General features: G+C 46.7%; 1 protein-coding gene across 1 annotated transcript; it reads left to right on the top strand.

Moving 5' to 3' along the window:
- The first annotated feature begins 2,711 nt into the window (after positions 1-2,711).
- LOC121973060 (protein MKS1-like) lies at positions 2,712-3,416 on the top strand. Its single transcript, XM_042524657.1, has one exon. It carries the CDS (start codon positions 2,773-2,775, stop codon positions 3,313-3,315), a length of 543 nt encoding a protein of 180 aa, XP_042380591.1. The 5' UTR covers positions 2,712-2,772; the 3' UTR covers positions 3,316-3,416.
- The last annotated feature ends 17,201 nt before the right edge of the window (positions 3,417-20,617 follow it).

Below are 20,617 nucleotides of genomic sequence, written 5' to 3'. Positions count from 1 at the left end.
AGACTTTAGAGGAGGAAGTTCCCGAACCTTAGAAGTAATTGCATCGGTACTTCCTTGTGTTTCGGGTGTCGGATTCGGAAGATGCTCGATCTCATCATCGGTGGATTGAATGTTGGGGTCCTCCTCCCACGGATTCATTATTTTCTTTTCCTTCCGAGCTTGAGATGACGCACCTCCACGACCTCCTTCCATTGTAATTGAAAATTGAAAATGAAAGCGTATAGAGAATACGAAATTGAGATTAAGAGTAGAGAAAATGTGTGTGAAAATGATGAAATAAGCTCTCTATTTATAGAGTTTTGATAGTAACGAACATTAAATCATAGCTATTGATAAAAAAACGGTCAAATGATCTTAACCGTTAAAAAAAATACCTAAAACCCTCCCAACGGTTACGAACCGCCGGTTAACCGGCGGTTCCAACGGCTATGAATCGCGGTTAACCGGCGGTTCCAACGCTATGAACCGTTGGTTAACCGGCGGTTCCGGCCCGGCAACTTGCCGGGCCGGTTCCGGTTCGACCCGGCGAACCGGGTCAACGGGCAACCGGCCCGTTGACCCGGTTACGGGCCCGGGCCGGGTCCGGGCCAGACCCGGCCCGGGGTCGGGTCTAGCTTTGTATCGCCTAATTAATCTGTAATTTCAAAAACTAAAAGGACCTTTGGAGTAAAATGATAGATTATTTGTGGGAAGAATAAGATGGATAGACTTCCAAAATGGCTGCGAATGATAAATTTTATTATTTATTGGCTATATATATTTAGATTATCAGAAAATTTTAAAAAGAAAAATGTTCTGACCTGTCGACTTTGTTGATAAATTGACACTGATGAATTAAATGAGATTAGTGTGGTTTAATTAGAACCATTGATTAATTGAAGGTCTAGAATATTTCAAACATGTTTGGTTGCGTTCAGTCTTAGATTTTGAAGAGTCCGATAAAAAAATTCAAAAAATTGAGAAAAAAAAGGTATCTTCGACTCTCCGTATGTATTTTTTTTATGGGATACTTAAAAAAAATCATAATATTTTAAAATTTATGTTTAGATTTTTTTTTAATTTATGGACATTGTTAGTATTTATTTTAAATATATATACCAATTAAAACAAAAAAATAGGCCCCATCTTTTTTTTTTTTAAATCTTTTTCCATTTTTATTAGTATTTATTTAAAAAATATTTTTTTTTTCGAAAAAAAAAGGCCCAGCCGACTACCCAAGGCCGGCTCTAATTGCGTTCATTATTTCGAAAGATAGAATATAAAAAATAAATAATTTAAAAATCATTTTGAATGACTTTTGTAATGAGGAAAGGGGAGTAGAAGTTAAAACTTAAAAGGTGATGTTATTTCTTTTGCTACTAAATATTTTAAGCTCTCGTTTTTATTGAGAATTTATGAATAAATGCGTTCCATTTTTTTTTTGTTAAAGATGCTCAATGTGCATATTATAATTCGTTACTTTTAAATATTTCATATTAATCCACTATTAATCATTTTATTTTTTAAATTTTAAATTATACTTCTACTGGTCCTTCTTATTTGATGTCAACCACAAAAAAACTTTAAAAAAAATAATATTTTTATAATTTTTTCAGATATCTTTGTCAAAAATTTATATAATTAAATTACGGGGAAAATATTATATTCATATTGTCGTTCTCTTTTATAGAATGGAGACTATTCATTATTGATTTATAAATTAATTAATTCCATTTGCTTTCATTACATTTATTTTTGGGAATTTCCCGGGGAAAGCCCTTTTATGTCGACTACTGAGTTCTTGACTTCTTGTTTCATTAATACCTGATGAGAAAAAAAATCTTTAAATTATAGTCAAAACTTAATTGAATTCCAAGATATATTTCATATTTCTTAAAAATCATGTTAGAGGTAATAAATAAGTAAAAATGATTAATAAAAATAATATTTAAAAATGATAACATCTAAATATATAAAAAAATATTAAAACAAATAAATTATTGACTGAAGTAATAATACAAGAGATCAAATTCTCTTGAGTTCATCTTCTCATTTAAATTATAATTTTGAGATAAATCAGACGATCAAAGATCGTCGACGACGGACAAACTATATGATGTCAAGCTGGGGGGTTGTCGCCCACTGCTAACGGCCTCCGGCCGCATAACTCGATCCAAAATTATAATCGAGAAAGTGAATTCAGGTAAGATCACAGTTAATTTTGGACGAATTTTGATTACGTGTAAATGGTGGCATGGTGGTAAAAGGATGAATACTTTCACCCTCAGCGTCTCCGTCAACCCATCACAGAGTCAACACTTTTTTTTATTTTTTATTTGAAAATAACACTTTTTTTCGCCTTAAATGAAAAAAATCTATAATCTCTGAAAAAGTATAATTTTGGATTCCTTCAACAGTCTGACCTCGTCCTATGATTGGATGACTCCCTCGTTGACTTTACCTCGTGGCGCTCCTATCCAATCAGCGGATTTATTGACTTGGTTCGGACACTCAATCGCACATGGCGCCTCCCTATTGGCTGAAATGAAGACTTCGCTGTCTGCTCTCTGTGCGATATCACCCGATCAACCGCAGACAGGTTCAACGAACAATGAGCAATGGCTGCGCCTCACCTTCTTCGCTCTTTCTTCTTTCCTTTCTTCTCCGCTATCAAATTATAGTTGGATCCACCGATTTGCTTCGTCTTTATATATTCATTTCATTTCTAGTCAGTAATCCAACTCTTTAAATTTGGCTGATACATAGAGATATAAAATAGTAATAATAATATTAATGGATTTACCGGTGAGGAAATCGTCGGAGCTACAGGGGCCGCGACCGGCGCCTCTGAAGGTTGGCAAAGACTCCCACACGACCGTCAAGAAACCCCGGCCGGTGAACTCGCCAACGCGGCAGGCCCACCGTCGACCGGTCGTAATCTACATCGCCTCGCCCAAGGTCGTCCACGCCACGCCGGCCGAGTTCAGGTCGGTGGTGCAACGCCTCACCGGCCTCTCCGCCTTCTCTTCTTCCAATTATTCTTCCGTTTACAGGGCCGGCGGCAGCGGCGGCCAAGCCTTCGGCCCCGCCGATTGTTTGACTACGCTCAGGAAGGCAGCGGCCAAGCCTTCTACGTCAGAGGAAGTAGTAACTCAAACTGCAGGCGGCGGAAGTGCGACGTTGTTACCGCCGGCGATTTCGCCGGCGTTGTTGCATGAAAACAGCAGCTTCTTCTTTGAGAGTGCAAGTAATAATAATCTGTTCTCGAGTGAAGTCGCGCCGTCTCCGGCGGCTAGTTACTGGGAGCATCTGGATCTTAACCAGTACCAAGCATAATTATGTTATTTAGATTAGTTATTAGGGTGATTAATTGCATATGAAAGTAATGGGAGTTGTTTGTTTATTTTTTAAAAAATCAATGTTAAATATTCATTTTATAGTTTCTTTAGTTGGAGTGACGGTGTTCATCGATCATCAAGATAAATTAGGAAGTATTAGTAATGGACAGTCTATTGTTGTGTCATTCCCGAAACTAAGACTCAATCCTTAAATTCTGAGAAATTAAGAAGTGTCTATTATTGTGTCATTCCCCTAAACCCTATTTGATAGCTCTTTTAAACCTATATTAACGATAGAAATAGAAAGCTACAAAATTTTCAATATAAATTATAGTTTCACTTTGAAAATCTTAACATTTCTCAGCTACGTGGAGTGGTTTAGATTTGGTGATAGATTTTTCCGTACGTGATGCAAACTTTTGGATATATATAGCTCACTCACTTTGAATTCCTGTGGTTATGGTTCGTTTAACTTGCAAAAGAATCTTTTAATTAAATTTGAATTGGCCAACCACTAATGAAAAGCTTTAGCTATAGGATATTTAATTGACTGGTGAAGTTATTAAGATCATCTTGTGGTGCTAATTTTCTGCGAGACCAGTGATAGATACATATATATTAATCAAAGATATCATCAATAGAGAGCCTTTGAAAAAATAGATGCATAGGAAAAGGATGGACTACCTTTCTTTACAAGCTAATTAGAGCAACAACCTGTAGCTAATTAATTTAATTAACTAAAATTTTAGTACGATATCTGTAAATCACAAAACAGAAAAGACAAAAGAAAAATGTGTCTTCTATCAATTTCACTTCAAGTAGTAGACAGCAGATCATTTTTGATCCAGAGATAAGGAAAATGGTGATATAGTATACAGATTGACTGGCTCCAAAATTCTTGAGACATTGGCGACGCAGTTACTCCGATGATAAAGTCAGAAAATGGTGGTGACTCAAAGCAAAATAAATAGCAATAAAAAGGAAGAGATATGTAGATATATGTGTATATGTGGCAACATAGAAGAATCCTCTGATATAATGTCGTTCATAATTTCTGTATTAGTGAGATATTATCTTACAATCAATCTGTCCTGTCATTATATTTATATTGTATCTATCAATGACATCGATATATAGGTGATGTAAATATCTATACATAAATATGATCTTCTAACAAATACACATGTTGTATTAATGGTAATAACTAAACTTTTGGTGTTGGGATGCATACTATAAACCTAGATTTTGTATGAACATATGTTTTGAAATGAAAATCACTTTGGTCAAATGTTTGCATTTTATATTTATATATATGTCAATGCAGTTGTCTATTTAATTTATATTGTAAATAATATGGTGTGTGGTGTCACACAGAAAATCATGTTATCAGTTCCTTATAAATTATAAATAGTAGCTCACAACCAAGATGGATAGGGACAAACCATTGGAACTGTTGTAGTGTAATTTGATATTAGTTTGTCTTGACTATAAAATTACACTAGTACACTATGTGTATATTGAGCAGGACCAGTTGAGGTTGTTCGATTTATACTGACTACATAAAAGAACAGAACCTCTGTTATTATGGATGTGCGCACACTTAATCACTATATAATAATAAGCACGTATACTTAGTATTTATTTTTTTTAACTTATCCATGGGTGAGATATATTTGTTAAATTAATATCCCCGATGAGTTGGAAAATAGTACTGTTTATATGGTGTGTTGTTGATTATAGAAGGAATATGTGTCCTAATTATTTAGACTGATGATGTCCCCTTGAGGAGCTCATAAAAATTATCATGTAAATCCTGCAGGTGGACTTAGTCTGACATGATAATAAAGTTGAGTGGTACTACTCTTGGAATCAGATGTTAATTAATCGAGTTATCAGTAACTCATTTAATTAACGGGCATACGATATCTTAAACACAGGGAGATTAACACACTCATGATAAGAAGGAGCCCATATTGTAATATGGGATTGGTGCGGTAGTTCAATAATAACCCTTTAGTGGTATGAATTATTATTGATGGACTTGGGTTGGGTGTTCGGGTTGAACACAGGAAGCCCAAGCCCATCAGGAGGTCTACACCAATTTCTCCTCTATGTCCCTGTTGTAGCTTCTATATAAAGCCTCGCATCCACCCATCTACAACTTGATTTGGTTTAACTTAACTTGGTTTGGTTTAACTTGGTTTTGGTTTAGATTTTTTCTAAATAAAATTCTGTTATTTTTTCTTTCCTTGTAATCAACGGCAAGCCTATAAAAAGGAGTAGGTGATGGCCCCTAAAACCTAATTTTCCTAATTTTCTCTCTTCTTCTTCTTGTGGCTGGCGCCCCTCCCTTTCCTCCTCACCTAGGGTCGGTGCCCTTCCCCTCCTCTTTGCTTAGGGCCGACGCCCCTCCCCTTCTCCCTTGCTAAGAGCCGGCGGCCCCTCTCCTTGCTAGGGTCGGCGACCCCCTGCTTGCTAAGGTCGGCGTCCCCATCTTCTACTCCTTGGCAGGCGACGACTTGGAGAAGAGGAAGAAGAGGAAGAAGAAGAGAAGGTGTCCCATCCTAGAGCCTCCTTTTGTAGCCGGCGGTTTGGAAACCGAGAAGAGAAGGAGGGTGGTGTTGTCTTGGTAGATCGTCGCCCACACGACGTCCAAGAAGAGGAGAGGAATATGGTAGAAGATCGAGAAGTCTTTAGCTACGAAGAAAGGTACAACTAGTTCTTTAATTCTGCTGCGTAATTAGTTAGTTTTCTTTGTATCATTTTTGGAATACCAATACAAGAGGCCAACGATCTTGTACTTCGATCAAGGTATGCTTTGATCCGTCAAGAACTTGCTTGATTGATCAAACACATGTTTGATCGAACATGCGGGTTGCTAGGAAAAGTTCTGTATTTGTACAATTTTTGTATAGGGAAATTTAAACAGAATGAAATTCCAGCGCCTTCATTTGGCTGGTAGGCCTCTTGAGCTGCTAGCTAGAATATGGACTTTTCGGGAAGCTCATTTATGTATATGGCCTAACTGGGCCGTAGCGATATCCTCAAAGGAAGCCAAGTATTATAGGCGATCTAGCAAGTCAACATTGACTTTTTTAGGGCTCGTCGGATCGGTAAGGCCAATCAGGAGAGTAGGAACAAAGAATCAAGCAAATTCGATCCAAGCCAAGAATGAGGCTCAAGGATAGCATTTTCGACAGGGCCTATCGGGAGAGAGGGGAGCTGAGTCCCAAGTGAGTCCGGTCCACGCCAGGAGTGGGGTTCACATGGAACCTATCCGATTGGCAGGGGCAAACGAGAGTGAAGAGAACTGAGTCCCGAGCGAGTCCAGTGAGTGCTAGGAGTGAGGTCCACAGAGAACATGTCCGATCGGCAAGGCCGATCAAGAGTGAGGGGGAGCTGAGTCCTGAGTGAGTCCGGTTCGCACTAGGAGTGAGGTCCACAGAAAACCTATCCGATCAACAGGGTCGATCCAGAGTGAGGGGAGATGAGTCACGAGTGAGTCCGGTCCATGCTAGGAGTGAGGTCCGCAGGAACCATTTCGATCGACAGGGTCGATCGAGAGTGTGGGGTCCTACTAGTCCAGCTATTCGGCTTTCTGACCTACCATGGACTTTGATCGCCACCTATGTAAGCTGATTGATCCTTTTTCTTATTCACAGTGTCACAAGTCACCCCTTCAAATCTAGTCGAACGAGGTTCACGCCAACTGACTAGACATTATTTTAATTTTGTCTATCCGATTGGCAATTTGATACCTTTTAATCAAGCTTACTTTTGCCGCCATCTTCCTCGAAAAATAGGATATTAGGCCTCATAAATGCTTTGGTAATGGGAAATAATTGCTTTGCAGGTGTCATAAATGCACAGTAAAATGTGACGATATGCGTAAGGGTGTATCATGGTTTTGATGCGTCCGTCACATCCATCATAAATGCTAATTCTTATAGTGCTATCACATGACTCACCCACCTTGCTAGTCATGATAGGTTTGTTGAAGAGACGTTTAATGGTTTGAATTTCTTTGTCTCCCTAATCAAACAATGGTGATCTTTTAGTCCGCTTTTTGTCTACGCAATCGAATGGTGAGTTTAGGAAAATCCTAGGGGGTTTATAAGCCATGGCGGCTTAGAGTAAGGGCTTATGCATACATCTTCTCTAGTTTCCCTTGCTGTCTCTCATCGGTTATTTTTTCTTCATCCTTATTCTTCATTCCACTCTAGCTTTCCTTCGTAAGTTCTCATCATTTTTCTTGTTCCTTGTTTGAATTCTATGGTCCTCATGATTCTACTTCACATCCCCTCCCTCTAGTACACTGTCATCCTCTCAGATATTAATGGTGAGGAGGTGGATCAGCATAGACTAACTTATGATTTTCCAGCGAACTTTCATATCATCATTCCCAACACACTCGGTCGTCCTCATCTTCCTCCTCCAGGATATGTCACATTCTTTAGGGATCAGTTCATAGGTGACCTTCGTTTTCTTGCCCCTAGCTTTTTCACTGAGATTTTTCAATATTTTCACATCCCCTTTAACAATTGGCCCCAAACTCAATTCGATTACCGTATGGGGTAGTTATTTTTTTAAGCTGTGACGAATCCCCCTGTCTCCTAGCATGTTTTTTTATTATTATTATTATCCAAAAAAAAAGCACAGGCAAAGGTTTTTATTTTCCAAACTCGACCGAAGGCTATATTTTTTGACAAGATGTCTTCTTCTAATAAGCAATGGAAATCCTACTATTTCTTTGTTCGACCAGACTCTCTCTTTCAATGGTTGATCGGCTGACAGATGGATCTTCCTCCTCCGAAATTGGGTGTTTTTCGTTGAGAGCCCAATTATCTACTTGTTCAACATTGTCAAATTGCTCCAAGAGGGCATTATGTATATATTTGGACTGAGTCTAATCGAAGTTGGATTGCCCTTTTCTTTTGGTAAGAAAAATACAAACTCCTCACTATTGTTGCTAACTGAAGTTCTCTTTTTCTTTTGCAGGTAGAACCATGTGAAAGGCGATCGTTAGTAGCATAATGAGGCTTGATGAAGCCAAGTTGAATATGCGTGGCGAAGCCATACTGGGTGAGCAAGAAATCCAACTAACTAGCTTTGGCAACCAGGGAGCCAACGACGAGGTCGTGGCTAGTAGGGCAGCTAGTGATGCAGTTGCCGGTATAGGAGAAATGTTGTTGCCCAACCTTCCATGGTGCCTGTCAGAGTCTCCTCCAAGTCCATATAATTCAATGAGATGTTGAGGGTTTATCGTAAAAGATGTCAACTGACGACTCCTATCAACCGGATCTCTTCGATCCTTCCCCTGTCCATTCGAGGAGAATCCTCTGTGGTTGTTCCAGGAAAACAACAGGTGGATGAGACAAATCTAACTCTGGTGAATTCCCCAGCGGCCAACTTTTAATTGACCCTCCTCAACCGACCGACCCTATAGCCGCTCGACCAATCTCTGCTCTCCCACCACCTCCAATTGACACAGTACAAGGGCTATCCTCTTCCAGGATCAATTCCTCTCAGGCGACAAGAACTCACTTCAAAATCAATGCTACTTTTGCAATTCCCTCCCAAAGGGGTCTGCCCCGCTCCCTTTCAAATCCACCCTGCTCAACCATATTGTGCGACTGAAGGGCAAATTGGCTAAGGCCTGGGAGCAAGGCTTGGATCGGCCCATTAACCAGATGTCGACCATATTCATAAATGTATTTGCCTAGGACGTAACTATAGTAAGTGTTTTTGTAACATTTTATACTTTTTAAAGAGATTTTGACGTTTTATCATTTTTTTTACTAATTTTTGTCCTCGAGGTTATCCCTCTGCCAGATTCTATCAGACTTGGATCACATGAATCCGACATTGAAGAAAAAGGTTGAGGAGTTATAATTTGCTCAGGCACCTGAATCATAGGAGGTTCAAGGGGAGGTGGTCAAGTTGAAGGCGGAAGTGGTGATCCAGTCAGAACTTACTATTGAAAGTTGAGAAGGCTCTTTTAGAGGAGAGAGAAAGAGAGAGCAGACAGCTATCGATCGTGCAAAAATTACAAACTATAAGACCCTCGACGACCAGCTAGACAGGGGTGAATAGCCCTGTAAAATAAAACAAACATTCCTTCAACTTTACAGCTTAATAAGAGTAACACTTGCATAAAATAAATAAAAAACTAAAATGAAAAGGCACAAATGATTTACTTGGTTACAACCGGTGGCGTTGTTAATCCAAGAAAATTAAAGCTCACTAAACTCTCCTTCAGACGGATAAACCTCTTTACAACAATTAAAGCACTAGATCGGAAAGCTAAATCGAAAGAGAAATGATTAGTAGTTGATCCGGCAGTGAGGATGGGGGACCCCCCTTTAAGCAAAGTCAACGCCACGTGGAGGTTGAAAGGTAAAAGGTCAACCAGAGGTTTGGCCGAGCGGATAAAGATTGGGGCGACTGATCGAAAGTTCTGAACGGAAGCAAAGACACCCCGACGGGGAGTCGGGGTTCCGACGCTCATGTTGAACAGGGTCGTATGGCCGAGCGGGTAGCCCGCTCGGCCGAAGGCATAAAGCAGCAATACTGTGAACAGCCTTCGCCGAGCGCACGACCGGGAGTCGATCCGGTCAGACCAAAGGTACCTGCCGAGCGGCCGGACGCTCGGCACAAGAACAGAAAAGACAAGGATTAAGGGACATCGGGAAACATCTTCTGACAGCAGGCATGTTCGACGACTAGGCCATACGCAGAATCGTACGATGGAAGGTTCTGTTGTCCCATCAAAGAGGTGCTCAGACTGTAGCAGTATGGGGTCAGGCAAGCTTCTCTGACAAGGCCATACCGAGGTATGGTAAGAGGACACGTATTCACCTCGGTATGTGTGCATGAGCCTCTCCACAGCTCTATATAAGGGTCCTCATACTTCGCCGGAGGTACGCATTCTCTGGGATTCGAAGCCACTTCTGCATTTCCTCTTGCCTGACTTGAGCATCAGAGGGTCGTCGCCGGGAACCCCTTCCCGGCCTGACTTCCTTGCAGGTTCGCCGGAGATCTGTACGGCCGGCCGGAGATCCACGTCATCAGTTCATAGAGAGCCACGTGCCCAGCGTCCGTTGATTCAGCGTTCGGACAGGATCAATTTGACGCCGTCTGTGGGAACGCACCTGCATCCGAGCGGAAGCAATGGACAAAGCTGGACGACCGCACACGGTGATGCTCTCCACGGAGGAGCTCGACGCTCTGATCGAGGCAAGAGCCACTAAGCTTGTGGAGTAAAAACAGAAGGCACAAGCCGAGCGGATGGAGCAACAAGCGACGTCCGCATCGGGAGGCCGAGCGGAAGCACTACCGACCACGGTTCCATTTCATCGGGCCTTATTTCGTACGCCTCCTGAAGCCGCAACAGTTAATCGTGACCGAGGATCTTCATCCGACGAGGCGCTTATGCGAGACAACAGAAAGGGCAAGGCCCCCCGAATGGACGCCTCCCCCGAGCGGATCAACCGGCAATTTTCAGAGGCCATCCTGCGGGACCCTCTGCCAAAACATTATGTGCCCTCGGCGATCGGGGAATACAACGGAACCACCGATCCGGACGACCATCTTGGTAAGTTCGACAACACGGCTACCCTACATCAATACACAGATGGAGTAAAGTGCCGGGTGTTCCTTACCACCCTCTCGGGATCGGCGCAACAGTGGTTTTGGAGGTTGCCGGACGGATCCATTACAAGTTTTAAGGAGTTCCGCACGGCCTTCCTCCACCATTTTGCAAGCAGTCGGCGTTACTAAAAGACTAGTGTCAGCTTATTCGCCATCAAGCAAGAGCCTAGGGAGTCGCTCAGAGCATACATCCAACGATTCAACCGAGTGGCCATGGATATTCCAACGGCCACCTCAAAAACGATGATGAATGCATTCACGCAAGGCCTCGTGGACGGTGATTTCTTCCGGTCACTCATTCGGAAACTACCTCGAGATTACGATCATATGTTACACCGGGCTAACGAATACATTAATGTGGAGGAAGCCCAGGCGGCCCGGAGAAAAGAAGTTCCAACTGAGCGGCTAGCCCCTGCCGAGCGGAAGCCTGTCAATCGCTAGGAGCTGCCTAGAGGACCGAGGGCCGAAGCAGTCCACCCTCACCATGCGAGGTCCCAAGCAGTTCAAGAGGTATCTGCCGAGCGGCCCAAACCAAAGAAGAAGGTATGGACCCCTATGTTTTGCTCCTTCCACCGGACCGATATGCATAACACGCGGGATTGCCGAAGCCTTCCCCTGATCGCCCACCCCGCTCCTCGGAGTAACCGGCGTCGATCACCATCATCCGACGGGAGACAACGACATCATGAGGCCGATCGGCGGATACCCGACAGGCGACAACATCAGTCTCCCGAACGGCATTACCCACAGAGGCACGAGGACAATCCTCGGGTGTCTAGGGAGCGGCCTAGGCCGTCCGCTCGGGAAGAAGAAAATAGAAGTAACACTTCCTGAGGCGAAATCAACATCATCGCTGGCGGGCCGACCGGAGGCGACTCCAACAGAGCAAGGAAGGCGAGCGTCAGGCAGCTTCAGATCCATGCGATCGGCTGCAACCAAGAACGGGCGAGCGGTCCCGAAATTAGTTTCGGGCCCAGGGACTTGGAAGGAGTCGAAGTGCCACATGACGCCGCTCTCCTCATCAAAGCGGTAATAGCTAACTATACTATTCACCGCATTTTCATTGATACAGGAAGCTCGGTTAATATTATATTCAAAAAGGCCTTCGACCAACTGTAAATTGATCGAGCCGAGCTGCTGCCCATGACAACCCCCCTCTACGGGTTTACGGGCAATGAAGTTCTGCCGGTCGGATAGGTCCGACTGGCTATTTCGCTGGGAGAGGAGCCGCTCAGAAGGACGAGGACTGCCAACTTCATCGTGGTCGACTCTCCTTCAGCATACAATGTTATCTTGGGGCGACCGGCGCTCAGTGAGTTCCGAGCGGCTGTCTCCACCTTCCACCAGAAAATCAAGTTCCCGGTGGAGGATAAAGTGGGAGAAGTACGAGAAGACCAGCTGGCGGCTCGGCGATGCTACGTCGAGATGGTCCGAGCTGAAGCTAACTCCGCTCGGAAGACGTCATGGATCTAGGTGAATGCCATAACCGAAAAACCACCCTCTTTGGTTTATGAAGAAAAAGAGGAAGTATAGATTCACCCGACCTGATCGGAGGCTAACACATTCATTGCGGCCAATCTGGAGGCAAGCCAGAAAAAGGAAGTGATCAAATGTCTCCAGAAAAACTGCGATGTCTTCGTTTGGTCGACGCACGAGCTGCCGGGAATCTCGCCAAGTATCGCGCAGCATGAGCTCCACGTCCGACCGGACGCTCGGCCGGTGAAGCAGAGGAAGAGGGACTTCAACGCCGAACAAAATGCCATCATCCGAGCGGAGGTCGAGAAGCTCCTGGAGGCCGGCCACATACGCGAGGTCCAGTTCCCGAGCTGGCTGGCGAATGTGGTACTAGTCTCCAAGCCGGGCAACAAGTGGAGGGTTTGCATCGATTTCCGGGATCTCAACAAAGCATGCCCAAAGGATTTTTATCCTCTGCCCCGGATCGATCAACTGGTGGACTCTACAGCCGGCTGCGAGCTAATATGCATGCTCGACGCCTATCAGGGCTACCATCAAGTGCCGCTCGCCCGAGAAGATCAAGAGAAGGTCAGCTTCGTTACAGCCGACGGCACTTACTGCTACAATGTGATGTCGTTCGGACTGAAGAACGCGGGGGCAACCTACCAGCGATTGATGAACAAAGTGTTCAAGGAGCAGATCGGACGAAATTTGGAAGTGTACGTGGATGATATTCTCATCAAGTCCGTCCGAGCGGCCGATCTCTTTAAAGACATGGAGGAGACTTTCCGAACGCTGAGAAAGTATGGAGTTAAGCTGAACCCTCAGAAGTGTCTGTTCAGGGCAAAAGGCGGGCGTTTCTTGGGCTATATAGTGATCGAGAGGGGCATCAAGGCAAATCCCAGCAAGGTGAAAGCATTTCAAGATATGTCGCCCCTAAGAAATCTAAGGGAAGTACAGCGCTGGACCGGTCGGATAATAGCATTGTCAAGATTCATCTCGAAGACGGCTGATCGAAGCCTCCCGTTTTTCGAAATCTTGCGCAAAGCTACTAAGTTTCATTGGGATGAAGAATGCTATCGGGCGTTTGAAGAACTGAAGACATATCTGAACTCTTTGCCCGTGCTAGCCAAGCCAGCTGTAGGTGAGCCGCTCTGTATTTATTTATCTTCAACCGAGCAGGCAGTAGGCTCAGCATTAGTGAGGACGAGCGGAGAGGAACAACCAGTGTACTTCTTGAGCCATATTTTAAAAGACGCTGAATCTCGCTACACTGGGCTTGAGAGGTTGGCTTTTGCTTTGGTCCTCGCCACTCGGCGACTTCGTCCTTATTTCTTGGCACATACAATCATCGTCCGGACAAATAGCCCATTGGGAAGAGTACTGTTGAACCCAGAAGCGTCCGGACGGCTCATCAAATGGACAACGGAGTTGAGCGAATTTGACATTCAGTATCAACCCCGTTCGGCGATAAAGGCGCAGTCCTTGGCAGATTTTGTCACCGAAGTGCAAAAGTCAGAGCCCGAAGCTATGTGGAAAATATTTGTGGACGGATCGTCCACTCGGCTTGGGAGCGGGATTGGCGTGCTATTACTCTCTCCTCAAGAAGAAAGGATGCACCTATCCGTCCGGCTGGACTACAAAGCCACCAATGATGAAGCGGAGTACGAGGCGCTCATAGCCGGCTTACAGGCCGCCCAGCATGTTGGGGCCGATCGGGTGATGCTCCATTCCGACTCTCAGCTGGCTGCCCAACAGCTCTTGGGCACTTTTGAGATTAACAACGCTCGGCTCAAACTCTATGCTGAAGCCTTCGAAAAGCTCAAGGCCAACTTCAGAGAAGTCATTATCCAGAAGATACCCCGAGCGGAAAACCAGGCGGCAGATGAGTTAGCCAAACTCGCAAGTTCAATATCATCGGTCGTCATCCAGCAGCCAATTGAACAAGTATCTTTGGTGGCGCACGTCGACCGGATGGAGGGCCTCACGTTTCTGAGCGATTGGAGGACAACCATCATGGAGTTTCTTCGATCGGGGGCAACACCATCCGATCGGGAAGCAGCCCAGCTATTAAGGAGGAGAGCCGGTCGGTTCACGCTCATTGGAGACCAGCTCTACAAGAAGGTTTTCTCCCGCCCACTGTTGAAGTGTGTGAACTCGGAGGATGCGGAGTACATCCTCCACGAAGTGCACCAAGGATCGTGCGGGGGACATCCGGGTGGACGATCGCTGGCCAGGAAGATCTTGCTGGCCGGATACTTCTGGCCAACCCTGCAAACAGACGCCGCTCGGACCGTCGCGACGTGCCTTTCCTGCCAGAAGTATCACAACATCTCCCACCAACAGGCGGAGGAAATGAAAGCATCTTCAGTATCATGTCCGTTCGATCAGTGGGGAATAGATATCGTGGGTCCGTTCCCTATGGCGACCGGTCAACGGAAGTTTCTGCTGGTGGCGGTCGACTATTTTTCCAAATGGGTGGAGGCCGAGCCACTAGCCAAGATCACTGAGCAGATGGTCAAGAAGTTTATCTGGCAGCATATAATCTGTCGGTTGGGCATTCCGCGCCGACTCATATCTGATAACGGACGACAGTTCGTCGGGAAGCAGCTCGAAGAATGGTGCAAAAGTTATGGCATTGAACAACACTTCACTTCCGTGGCGTATCCCCAGAGTAACGGCCAAGCGGAAGTAACCAACAGAGAAATACTCAGAATTTTTCGAGCTCGACTTGACCACATAGGAGGAAGTTGGGTGGACAAGCTGTCAGGCGTCTTATGGGTCATCCGCACGACTCCAAAGGAGGGAACGGGCGTCACGCCGTTCCATTTAGTGTACGGCGGTGAAGCGGTTATCCCGGTTGAAGTCGGCGTCGAGTCCGTCCGGATCCAGAATTATGATGATGATAACGCCGAGCGGAGGAACATGGAGTTAGACTTGATCGATGAAGAGCGAGCCAAAGCGTCCGTCCGGCTGATGGCGTACCGGCAGAGGATGAAGTAGAATTACAACCGGCGCGTGATCCCCAGAGCGTTCAGGTCGGCGACCTAGTGTGGAAGAAAGTAAAGCCGGCCGGGGATGTTGGCAAGCTGGAGGCTCCTTGGGCGGGTTCCTTCAAAGTCATCGAAATGCTCCGCTCGGGTGCTTATTATTTGGAAGATGAAGACGGACGGTGGCTGGATCGACCATGGAGCGCAAATCATCTCCAGCCGTACCGAGCTGGGTGAGAGGTGTGCTGATGTAATTCATTTTGTGTATCTCTTGGTCACCTGTGTTCTTTTAATGCAGGAAGCAAAATAATAAGAAACGCATTTGGCAATCTTCGCCGAACGACAGTGTTGAAATTAGCCTTAAAGGCCGTCGAGCTCCGACGTTAAAAATCGAGAGTCGAGCCGGCGACTATAAACCCTCCGAGCGGAAGACCGTCGAGCTCCGACGTTAAAAATCGAGAGTCGAGCTGGCGACTATAAACCCTCCGAGCGGAAGACCGTCAAGCTCCGACGTTAAAAATTGAGAGTCGAGCCGGCGACTATAAACCCTCCGAGCGGAAGACTGTCGAGCTCCGACGTTAAAAATCGAGAGTCAAGCCGGTGACTATAAACCCTCCGAGCGGAAGACCGTCGAGCTCCGACGTTAAAAATCGAGAGTCGAGCCGGCGACTATAAACCCTCCGAGCGGAAGACTGTCGAGCTCCGACGTTAAAAATCGAGAGTCGCGCCGGCGACTATAAATCCTCCGGCCGGAAGACCGTCGAGCTCCGACGTTAAAAATTGAGTCGTGCCGGCGACTATAAACCCTCCGGCCGGAAGAAGACAACAAAGAGGTCATCAAATGGATTGGCCGATCGTACAAGTAACCAAAAGTACTTTGTGAACATCTGGAGAAAATCCCGTTTGTGAAACAGGATATATTCCGCCGAGCGGACTAGCTACGCAAAATACTTCGTAAAAAACCCCTTTCGAACACGAGAAAGGCGGGATGAGAGGCGAATAACGAGGAGAAGCAAAGGAACATGAACGGTAGTTGGCGAGCCGAGCGGACAACACTTATATTGATTAGCAAACGCAAAAGCAAGTAAGAGGATAACATTAAAGAAATTAAGGCCGAGTGGCCGAATTACAAAAATGGATAAGTGTTTTGCCGAGCGGCCGAGTTACATAAAAATTTCTACTCGAGGAAATCATAAATGTCTTGGGGGATGGTGCCGAGGAGCGTCACCTGGTCTTGAGCCGGGATGAGGACGGAGTCGGCGAGATGACCCTTGGACTTTAAATAAGTTGTGGTGGCCGTCATAGCGAGCTCGAAGGCAGTGTACATCCGTTCGCAGACTTTCTCTGAGAACACTTCCGAACGGATGTAATTCGGCCTTAGGGCTGCGACTCGGCCAGGCTCAGCGTCTTGATATTCTTTAAAGGCCGCTTGGGAGGCTACGAGGGATTCCTGCAAAGTCTTCAATTCTTCTTTATATTTGATCACCTCGGCCGAGCGGCTCGCCTTCTCGCCGTCGAGCTGCTCCATTAGCTCCTTAACCTTTTGCTCCAGGCCCCGAGCCTCGACATTCTTCTTCTCCAGGTCGGAGATAGCCGTCTTCTTCCGCTCGGTCGCCAGGCTTATTTTTCGGTCAAGTGATTTGACCTGTCAATCGAGCTCGGATAAAGTATGCGCCTGGTCGGCCGTCTTCTTCAGTTCGGCCTCCAACAGATTTTGGGTCTTTTTGAGCTCCTTCTGCAGCTCGGCATAAGATGGGCCTTGGGAAGGGGCGCCGCCCGAACTCTGTAACCTCTTGAGCTCCTCGTCCACCATCGCCAGACGATTGGAGACAGCTATCTCCTCCACCCATCTCTGACAAAAGAAAGATTGTTAATGGCCGATCGGAAAAAATGCGTAAAGGACTTAAAAGAAAATAAACTTACCCCCGTGGCCTGCTGCATGTGGCTGTTGGCCAGATTGCTGAGGGGGATCATTGCGACGCGCGCCCGAACGTCGGCCCATATCTCGGCTAAGGGCCCCTTCATTGTGATCATGTGCTCGGGCGCGGTTGGCCGATCGGCCTCGGGCATTAATTCCTCGGTGGGGAGGTGCAAAGAGACCCGGATGGTGCGGCGCCGACCGGGGGTCGTCTGGGCAGAAGCCGGGGAAGGATCGGAGGCCGACGCAGACATCTGGGACAAAATTGCTGAACGTTGAACTTGGCGGGCAGCAGGCAGAAGGACGCTGAATGGAACGGCCTCGAGAGGGTCTGCGGGCGCGTCCAATTGCGAGGGGGTCCGATCGGATGAGATCGCCTCCACCTCCGGCGCTTTGCCGCGAGAATCGACGGTGGTCCGCTCGGATGGTTGGACCGCAGATGTAGCCGAGCGGAGTAGTGTCTCCGTGCGGCGCCTCTTTTGACGGAGGGGGGGCTCTTCCTCCTGAGCCGAGCCTTCCTCCCGGACGGAAAGCTCTCGACTAGCAGTTGCGTCAGCCGCTGGCTCCGGGAGAGAAGCCTGAGCGGCCGACTCCCCAGCATTTGTGTCTCTCTCCCCTTCATTAGAGCCGACCGGCTGAATGTCAAGCGTCTCCATTTCTTTGGCCGCCATGGCCTCGAGCGCTGCCGCCTTCCTCTTCAAAATTCCAGCCTTCACCGACTCCATGACAATGTTTGCTGCAAAGGAAAAAGGAGAAAATCAGTTAGCAATCAAGGCAAATGTACAAGCAAGATTTTTACCGAAGCCGCTCGGGAGGGGGGTCCTGATCGGACTCAGGCCGAATATATACATCACCCCTTCAGGCAGGAACTTATTGATGTCAAACCTCAGACCGGCTAGCATGTTGGCGGCATGAAGATAGTCCGGTCGGGTTTTGAACCTTTTGAGCTTTGGTGAGGTTGGTGGTCCGATCTGCCACTGCGTCCGGAAGGAGGCTCGCTCGGGCATACGAAGATAGAAATAAAATTCTTTCCAATGCTTATTAGAAGAGGGTAGTTTATTGAAGAAAACTAACCCGGGCCGAGCTTGGAACATGTAAGTGCCTAGCTCGGACTGTTTGGGGTAATAGAAATAGTAAAAGACCTCTGGTCGGAGGGGGATATTGTGGATTTTGAACAGGACGACAACGCCGCATAAAAGGCGGAAAGTGTTGGGGACTAGGCTTCCGAGCGGAATGCCGAAAAAGTTGCAAACTTCAATGATGAAGGGATGAATGGGAAATCGCAGACCTGCTGTGAACTGGCCGCGGAAAACGCAAAAAGCTCCGCGCGGCGGTTTGTGTGGCCGAGTGGAAGGAGAGGGTAAGATAATTTCGAAGTCAGATGGGATGTCAAAATTATCCATCAGAATATCGGCGTCGCGCCGATCGAAGCGCGACTCCATGGTAGTATACCATGGGCCGAGGGTTTGATCTTGAGGCTGAGAGGAACTAGCCATTGGCCGAGCGAATGAAACCAAAAAAAAAAGGCGAAGAAAGGCAGAGGATAGAAGAGAGAAGATGGCAAACGAAATAGTGCCCCGAGGACCAAAACTCGGGAAAAGAAGGGCAAAGAAAACACAAGAAACAGAGATAGAACAGAAAAAGAGCCTTACAGAGAAGAAGGAGGATCGACGAAGAACGCGGGATCACCGAAAAAAGAGAACCGAAGTTGCCGGAGCAATGAAACGCCGAAGCTTCTGGGCACGCGAGAGCAGAAATGCGGCGAAGGCGGAGAAAGCGAAGGCTTTATAGTGTTGAGCCTGAGCGGCCTCCACCGTTGGATTCAGGTCGTGAGAATCGGAGCACGCATCGCGCCGTCCATTTCAAACCGCCTCGATCTCATCACCCGAGGCACCACCACCGTACGATGACGGCAGCAATGCCACGTGGCGTTCCACCGCAGGAGAGCATTTAATGAGTGCCTTAACGAGGCGCAGAGCGCATGCTCGCCCTTAATGACGGAGATTGGCGCAAATTCCGAGGAGATCCGAGGGAAGGTGGCGTTGACTGAGGCCGTAGCAACCTCCACACGTGCCGAGCGAGGGATGGTTTCTTGGAGACGCCGCTCAGTGTAACTGGTGGTCCAGTCAGTCAGATTAATCACCTCCTTCGACTAGACTTGAAGGGGAGGCAAGTGATCCGGCAATGAGGATGGGGGACCCCCCTTTAAGCAGAGTCAATGCCACGTGGAGGTTGAAAGGTAAAAGGTTAACCAGAGGTTTGGCCGAGCGGATAAAGATTGGGGCGACCTGCCGAAAGTTCCGAACGGAAGCAAAGACACCCCGACGGGGAGTCGGGGTTCCGACGCTCATGTTGAACAGGGTCGTATGGCCGAGCGGGTAGCCCGCTCGGCCGAAGGCATAAAGCAGCAATACTGTGAACAGCCTCCGCCGAGCGCACGACCGGGAGTCGATCCGGTCAAACCAAAGGTACCTGCCGAGAGGCCGGACGCTCGGCGCAGGAACTGAAAAGACAAGGATTAAGGGACATCGGGAAACATCTTCTGATAGCAGGCATGTTCGACGACTAGGCCATACGCAGAATCGTACGATGGAAGGTTCTGTTGTCCCATCAAAGAAGTGCTCAGACTGTAGCAGTATGGGGTCAGGCAAGCTCCTTTGACAAGCCCATACCGAGGTATGGTAAGAGGACACGTATTCACCTCAGTATGTGTGTATGAGCCTCTCCATAGCTCTATATAAGGGTCTTCATACTTCACCGGAGGTACGCATTCTCTGGGATTCGAAGCCACTTCTGCATTTCCGCTTGCCTGACTTGAGCGTCGGAGGGTCGTCGCCGGGAACCCCTTCCCGGCCCGACTTCCTTGCAGGTTCGCCGGAGATCCGTACGGCTGGCCGGAGATCCATGTCATCAGTTCATAGAGAGCCACGTGCCCAGCGTCTGTTGATTCAGCGTTCGGACATGATCAGTAGTGTTCTATATAAGCTTCTGGGATCAGGGCTGTATTTACAGCCTTGGTCGGGGCGTCTAGAAAGGGTCCAAGTGCTTGGAAGGGGATAAACTTGTAGGTCCAAGTAGGTCGGCTAGAAGGGGGGTTGAATAGTCTGAAAAAATAAATCAAGGCCTTTCTCGTTCTTTGGACTCAGGTTAGCATCAATAGTATAATAAAAATAAACAATACAAAAATAGAAAGAAGAGACTCGAAATTTTACTTGGTTACAATCGAGGTGGTTGTTAATCCAAGACAATGACAGCACTAAAAAAACTCTTTCGTGTAGATGGAGAAA

Source organism: Zingiber officinale, chromosome 4A (assembly GCF_018446385.1).
Source record: "Zingiber officinale cultivar Zhangliang chromosome 4A, Zo_v1.1, whole genome shotgun sequence".
Taxonomy (NCBI): Eukaryota; Viridiplantae; Streptophyta; class Magnoliopsida; order Zingiberales; family Zingiberaceae; genus Zingiber; species Zingiber officinale.
The sequence above is the reverse complement of the archived record's forward strand: the minus strand, read 5'-3'. Positions and strand labels throughout refer to the sequence as shown.